The sequence below is a fragment of the Conger conger genome, chromosome 5 (genome assembly GCF_963514075.1).
Source record: "Conger conger chromosome 5, fConCon1.1, whole genome shotgun sequence".
NCBI classification, from domain to species: domain Eukaryota; kingdom Metazoa; phylum Chordata; class Actinopteri; order Anguilliformes; family Congridae; genus Conger; species Conger conger.
The window spans coordinates 3,975,342-3,982,841 of record NC_083764.1 but is presented as its reverse complement, the minus strand read 5'-3'; the positions used below and the strand labels follow the sequence as shown (position 1 = coordinate 3,982,841).

Below are 7,500 nucleotides of genomic sequence, written 5' to 3'. Positions count from 1 at the left end.
TGCAGCCCTATGTACCTTCTGTTGCATCTTGCTCCCTGTCCCGCATTGAACAGTGCCAGTGACACCAGGAGCCCACATCGTTCATCGAGCCAATGTTGTCGTTGTTTCAGTTTGGGTTGAGTAATTAGTTTTTCCGTTCTGTTGGTTGTGTGGAAGACGTTTGCTGTGAAGAGCAGCTGCTTGTAACTTTTTTGGGGGCTTGGGGGCTCACGGTATCAGCGGAGGTTTGAGCGCCGGCTGCAGATGCAATCAAAACCCTCCCCTTGTGGCATCAGCCAGCAGGCAGCAGCACAGCCAATCAGCAGCTCTGCTATCATAACTCAGCTTTGACCCGAAAACCGTTAAAAAAAAGAAAAGAATACAAACTTGTTCTCTAAAACAACAATCCCTAAAAAATTAAGTAAAAAAAACATCATGTAAGAAATGTACTTTCATTGACAAAGGGCATCAAACTTTTTTGTTTTTAATTGGACACCAGGGGCTTGATTGTGATTGGAGTTCCACGTGCCGGGGGCGGGACTACAGCGGCTGCGTCTGGATTTGATCTCCTCCCGTGAAAAAAGAAGGGGTGCGTGTGTGTGTGTGTGCGTGTGTGTGCGTGTGTGTGCGTGTGTGTGTGTGTGTGTGTGTGTGTGTGAGAGAGTGTGTGTGTGTGTGTGTGTGTGTGTGTGTCTATGTGCGTGTGTGTGTGTGTGCGCGTGCGTGTGTGTGCGTGCGTGTGCGTGCGTGTGCATGCGTGTGCGTGCGTGTGCGTGTGTGTGTGTGTGCGTGCGTGTGCGTGTGGATGTGTGTGTGTGTGTGTGTGTGTGTGGGTGTGTGTGGGAACTGCTCTCGTAAAGCAGGAGTAGAGTGAGGGAACGGACTGAAACAGTCGCGGAAGGTTCCGGTAATCGCACGGTGGATTCCCGCAGGCTGCTGGGAGCTCGACGACCTGGCAGGGCTCGCAAGGTGTTTGCTGAGGTGACTACGTGTGTGTGTGTGCGTGTGTGCGTGTGTGTGTGTGTGTGTGTGTGTGTGTGTGTGTGTGTGTGGGTGTGGTCTCCGTGCCGGTGTGGGTTGTTGTTTTATTGGTTTTTATAATTTCTTTTAACAATTTAAAATCTTTTTTTTTTTTTTTTTAAACACACTCAATAACACAAAAGAATATTTTTAACAAAAACAAGCGCTACTTTCAAAGGAAGACAACACTTCTAAATTAAATGAAACATAACTTCAAAGGTGTGCAAACAGATGTTTAAACAAAACAAAACACGTCTCTAGAAATCATATCAAAACAAAAGGAAAGCAACAAAGTGAGTTTTTAAGAAACCCAAAGCGGGCAAGGATATTTAAAATGGGGTCCATCTTGCTCGGGTTCAGCAGGTGTTGAGGACCTCTTGCCCCTCTTGGGGGGGTGGACTATATAAGCAGTTCTTTCCAGTGGTCCACCGTGCCGGTGTGGGGAGTCGCTGAGTGACGGTAAACGGTGTCTCGGGGCATTGTGGGTAGTTGTTGTGCGGTGGTTAACGACCTCTCTCTGAGTGTTGTGGGAGGTCATCGCGTGACAGTTATCGCCGTCTCAGGGCATTGTGGGTACTTAATGTGCTGTGTTAATGCTCTCTTAGAGGATTGTGGGTCGGTATTAGGGCATTGTAGGTAGTTATCAGGGCGTTGTGGGTCGGTATTAGGGCATTGTGGGTAGTTATCAGGGCATTGTGGGTAGTGATCAGGGCATTGTGGGTAGTGATCAAGGCGTTGTGGGTAGTCATCAGGGCATTGTGGGTAGTCATCAGGGCATTGTGGGTAGTGATCAGGGCGTTGTGGGTAGTGATCAGGGCATTGTGGGTAGTGATCAGGGCATTGTGGGTCGGTATCAGGGCATTGTGAGTAGTCATCAGGGCATTGTGGGTAACTCTCTCTCTGTTTCCATAGTGACCTCTAAGCTCCAGTCCCAGCCGGCCTCGCCCCAGTCCCGGTGCAGCTCGCCATCGGTCCCCGCCAAACTCATCTCCCCCTCGCAGAAGCACAGCAAGAAGGCCCTCAAACAGGTACGCCCCTCTACAGCTCAGCCAATCAGGCAATCATGGCTCGCCCAATCAGGAGCTCAGCCCTCTGTGGCTCACCCAATCAGGCACTCAGCCCTCTACGGCTCACCCAATCAGGAGCCAACCCTTCTACGGATCGTCCTATCAGGAGCTGAGTCCTCTATGGCTTGCCCAATAAAGACACCTAGCCCTCTCTGGCTCACCCAATCAGGAGCTGAGGTCTCTATGGCTTGCCCAATCACAGGCTGCCTAATCCCTGCTGCTCACCCAATCACAGCTTTCCATTTCAGGTGGTATAGGGACGCGGGGTAACCCTGGCGCGTATTGCGGCTCTGTTGTGCTTCGTGAGCGTGACGAATATCGCGTGCGCTTCTCGTTTCCCGGCGAGCAGCCTGTGGAGACGCTCCGGCGTGTTCCGGTGAAGCCGCGTCTGTGTTCCTGACGCGTGCCGCTCTGTCGTCGTGGCGGCGGCGCTGTGGGATTCTGGGATAGCGTCCAGCGCGCCGTTCGGTCGGGTTCTCGTAGCGGCCCCGCAGCGCGGAAACCGCGGCTGTTCCGCAGAGATAACCGCCATCTGCACTTCACGCGCAATTCACCCCGCCTCACCCCTTCCCCACTCGTTTTTTATCCCTTGCTCATAACGACGACGCCTTGTTCCTCCTGGAGGAGAGAGGAGGAGAGAATGTGTGTACATGTACGCTCATCTGCTGTTTTTAATTGCGTTTGTGGGGGGAAAAAAAAGACTATTGAATAATAAAACATTGGTGGTTGCAGCCTGTAGCCTAGTGGCTAAGGTGCTTGACTTGGAAGGTTGGTGGTTCAATGCCTGGTGTAGCCACAGTATATTACATACACACAGTGCATGCTTGTGTGTGTATGTGTGTGTGGATGTGCATTTGTATGTGCGTGTGTATGTGTTCGTGTATGGGTGTGTTTATGTGTTTGTGTGTGTCATGCTTGGTTGTGTGCGTGTGTGTATGTGTTTGTGCGTGTCATGCTTGGTTGTGTGCGTGTGTGTATGCGTTTGTGTGTGTCATGCTTGGTTGTGTGAGTGTGTGTATGTGTTTGTGTGTGTCATGCTTGGTTGTGTGAGTGTGTGTATGTGTTTGTGTGTGTCATGCTTGGTTGTGTGCGTGTGTGTATGTGTTTGTGCGTGTCATGCTTGGTTGTGTGCGTGTCTGTGTGTGTGCAGATTCATATTTCTTGGCAGCTGGTTTGTGTCTTGTGTTTTGATGACTCAGTGTTGTTTTGGGTTCATTTATAGAGCGGATAAATATTTATCAGCCGATAATGACATTCATCCAAAGGAGCATTTTTATGTACTGCAGCAGAACGGAGGGTGTTAGTTTGAAAGACGAAAAGGGGAACCTCTCTGCAGCCTGGCGTGACCCCCGGCCTTCCTCACGGCGACTTCCTCATACTCGAGTCTCTGTGACCGGAGTGTGACACACTTCCTCTTCTCTCCTTTATATTTGGACAGGGGTGTGTGTGCTGAGCGCAGGGCTTATCTGAGGTGATGGCGGTCTCTTAATGGTTGCCCGGTTACAGCGCGTGCACTTTAAAGACTGCCAGTCTGGTCCCCGTCCGACGCACTGCTGTCAAAATAAACGTGCCTGCGTTGCATTGTTGGTGCACATATGGTGTTGCTAACACAGAATGTGCTGAGTTCTCTGCCATCCTTTAGCTTTGTTTTTTTAAAAGGCCAAAGGTACTTGTTTATCAACAGCCATGCTGAATGGCCCAACAGCTGTGCGGATCTTATTGTGGCTGCACTGGGGCTTGAACCACCAACCTTCCTGGTCCCAGTCATGCACTTTAGCCACTATATAAATATACAATCTTACCATTCGTTTTACACGTCTTTACTCAGTCTCTCCCCCTCTCTGGCTGGAGGATAGCCTGTAGCCTAGTGGCTAAGGTGCATGACTGGGAGCTGGAAGGTTGGTGGTTCAAGCCCCGGTGTAGCCAGGCTAAGACGATGGGCCTTTGAACAAGACCTTGAAGGCCCTCTTCTTCAGCTGGTTGGGGGCAGAACCTAAACGCCTTTATTGGCTGCTGTGTTTGTGTTAGCTGCTGCTGAAATAGTCATGGTAAAGCTGTCTGGAGTACTGGTGTGATGTTCATTTGTGTGCGTTTGTGTGCGTCTGTATAAAAAGTGCTTTACACATTACAATGAATGGCTCGCATTCACACACACATGACAGTGAAAATAAATTAAACATTTTAAAATCAAATCTTCCCTCTCTGTCTCATCCCTCTCGCTGTCCTTCTCTCTCCCTCTCTCTCTCTCTCTATCTCTCTCCCTCCCTCCCTCCCTCCTCTCTCTCTCTCCCTCTCTCCACTCTCTCTCCCTCTCTCTCTATCTCTCCCTCTCTCTCTATCTCTCTTCCCTCTCTCTCCCTCTCTCCCTCTCTCTCCCCCTCTCTCTCCCTCTCCCTCTCTCTCTCCTTCTCTCCCCCTCTCTCTCTGTCCCTCTCTCCCCCCCTCTCTCTCTGTCCCTCTCTCCCCCTCTCTATCTCTCTCTCTCCCTCCCTCTCTCCCTCTCTCTCTCCCCCCCTCTCTCTCTCCCTCTCTCTCTCTCAGGCTCTGAAGCAGCAGAGAAACCAGCGGCGGGTGGGGATGACCTCTTCCTCTGCCTCTTCCTCCTCCTCCTCTTCCTCACAGATGGTCCTGAAGAGGGGCAAAGAGCCGGCCGACCCCCCAAGCAGGACCAAGGCCGGTACGCTGGGGGGGTTTAACCCGTTCACAAAATGTCCGAAGAGACGCACTCTTTCACAAAATGTCCAGAGACGCACTCTTTTACACAATGTTCAGAGAGACGCACTCTTTTACACAATGTTCAGAGAGACGCACTCACACCAGCACAATACTGAAATAATGAACAGACTCACTCTTGGAGAGTCCTTGGAGAGCCGCAGGTTTTTCGCTCCTTAATCGATGGGTTAATTACAGTATCGGTTGAGGAAGTTTAATTCACGTCACCTAGTTTCTGAGGTCTGGGCTAGTTGCTGTTTTTGAGGAGAAAACTTAAGAACAGCCACCCCACCCCGTCCCTCTCCAAAGACGAGCGTCACACTGATTAAGGTCCCCTCCTCGTTTCTCTTGGGAATTTTTCGGCCGATACTTGAATTGTTTGTGTACTACAGGTTCTGTGAAGAGCCCACAGCAATCATTTTTCTTCTGAGCCCCTGCTGTGCATCAAATAGAATTTGATTGGCTGCCGGCCGACCGATTGATTGATCTATCGATGTTGCGTGGTTGCCGTGGCAACGGTCTGTTCCGCTGACAGCCGATTGGCCGTCGTCTGCGGGAGTATCTGAGAGCCTTTCTCACGTTCACCTGGGGAGGGGGGAGCGTTCGACCGAACAGTGACGGCTTCTCCCCGTCGACAACGTGGGGGGGGATATTTCTGATTTCAGAATTTATACCACGCGTGCATGTTTTGAGTCATCGAGGGCCAATGTATCGAATGAGCCCCAAACCGGGAGTAATGCAGCGGACGGTGTTGTTAAATTGTTGTTAAATGTACTTATCCATGTCACACGGGCCTGTTTTCCGTAATTAAAAAAAGATCTTCCCTCCTGCAAAAAACACATCACTCTCATCATCACACTCGCCTTTGCCAAAGCACAGAGGTGAGAAATGGATCTTGTACTTAGGAGGAGATTAATGGCTTTGGCTTTTTAATCAAAAGTTTAAAAAAGGGGGGGGGGTTCAGGGGACTCTGGTGCTTTTCCAAATGCTCCACATTGTTCTGAATTTCGCAGGATAACAGGGACTGGGTTTTTCGTATCTTGGGGAAAGAGCACACCCAGGACAAAAAAGTATTTTACTTTTTCTTTTTCTTTTTTACATAATATGTAATAATGTCTTGGATGCCAAAAACAAAATATTTTCCAGAGAAATATTTTTCATTTCATTCTAATTGAATGTCCCTCACAGTATGTTTAGAGAAATACTGTATGGAGCTCAGGGAAGCCAAAACGAAATGTCCTCGCTTGAGCACGCTAAACACGCTAAACACGCTAAACACGCAGAGGTTAAAACACGCTACACACGCAGTCAGATTCCACAACGTCAAACACGTATAAACAACAGCATCATGATAAGGAAATGGTGGACTTGTCGAGTTTTGATTGATGCGTCTGCACATTGTCAAAGATTCAGTCGACGTGGAGCCATCAGCCTTTATTTTTATTGCAATTTTACAGTACATTTAACAAGCAATTCTGTGGGCCAGCAGGAAATTAAATAGTGTCCTCTGTGCACATAAATGACAGTAATAAATAATATAGAACGCACACAGTTATGGAGCATGTCTAGGCACGGCGACTTCTGATCGGCTGTCGTTCGTTTCATTTCTACTGTGTCACGTGTTTGTGGGTGCTGATGTGTTTGTGTTTTTCAACACTTTACAGTAATTTTGCAAAAGGTTCCAGTGTAGCTGTTAACTAACTAACATACTCCTGAGTACGTATATGAACATTTCATCTTAACAACTACCTTAGTTAATGCCAATTCATATTGGAATAAAAAATGGTTTATGTATTTGTTAATGGTTAGGTAATTATGAGTTTGTCCTATGGTAAGCATATTAATGTAGCTAGTGCGCTAGTTAGCAGTCAACAAATACATTGACGAATGAAATGCTGCATTCATGCTTAATTAATGCACCTGTGCATCCTTAGTCAATGCCAGGTCATGTGACCTCTTCTTCCTCTCCTCTGACAGCGTGGGAGCTGAAACAGTCGACGCAGCGCTCCGCCAGTCCTCCCAACTCCTCTTCCTCCTCCTCCTCTTCCTCTTCGGCCAAAGCGGACCTGTGCCCCTCCGTCAGCACCAGGAAGATGTCCCAGCGGTCGGACCGCCTCAACGCCAGTGAGTGAAGCTCCGCAGCCAATCCGAGGTGTCGAGAGGGCCTGCCTCCAGCTCTCCAGCCAATCAGAACGCAGATCGGGCCTCCTCCACTTCTCCAGCCAATCAGACTGCAGATAGGGCCTCCCTCCACTTCTCCAGCCAATCAGACTGCAGATAGGGCCTGCATCAAGCTCTCCAGCCAGTCAGAGTTGTAGCTGGGGCCTCCCTCCAGCACTCCAGCGAATCAGATTTGTTGATAGGGCCTCCCTTCAGACCTCCAGCCAATCAGAGATGCAGCCAGGGCCCAGGCCTTTCTCTAGCCAATGAGACGAAGCGAGGCTTCAATAGCTCTGTAACTTACTATGCATGGGGTCAAGTTGTTGGTGCTCTGATGTCAGAGCAGAGATCAGGCAGATTGGCTGTAAAGTGTTGTCCTTTAATCTCCTTGTCAGTAGAATCAACGGCCATAAAAGGCAGAAAGTGTCTTGTGCTTAAAGCTGAGAGCTGATGTCAGACTCTTCGAGGCTGAGATGAGAACCGGAGCTGAAAGGAGCGATTGTGTTTGGTCTCTCGAGACGGAGAGTTTGTCACAAACGCTTAAATCTCCCCCCCCGAAGCT

General features: G+C 49.3%; 1 protein-coding gene across 1 annotated transcript in view; it reads left to right on the top strand.

Annotated features, from left to right (window-relative positions):
• The window catches only part of asxl2 (ASXL transcriptional regulator 2), a 71,091-nt gene that overhangs the window by 43,209 nt on the left and 20,382 nt on the right, over window positions 1-7,500 (top strand). The window contains exons 5-7 of the mRNA XM_061241520.1: window positions 1,912-2,027; window positions 4,608-4,743; window positions 6,756-6,903. Of these exons, the coding sequence (XP_061097504.1) occupies window positions 1,912-2,027; window positions 4,608-4,743; window positions 6,756-6,903 (400 nt within the window). The remainder of the gene's footprint in view (window positions 1-1,911; window positions 2,028-4,607; window positions 4,744-6,755; window positions 6,904-7,500) is intronic.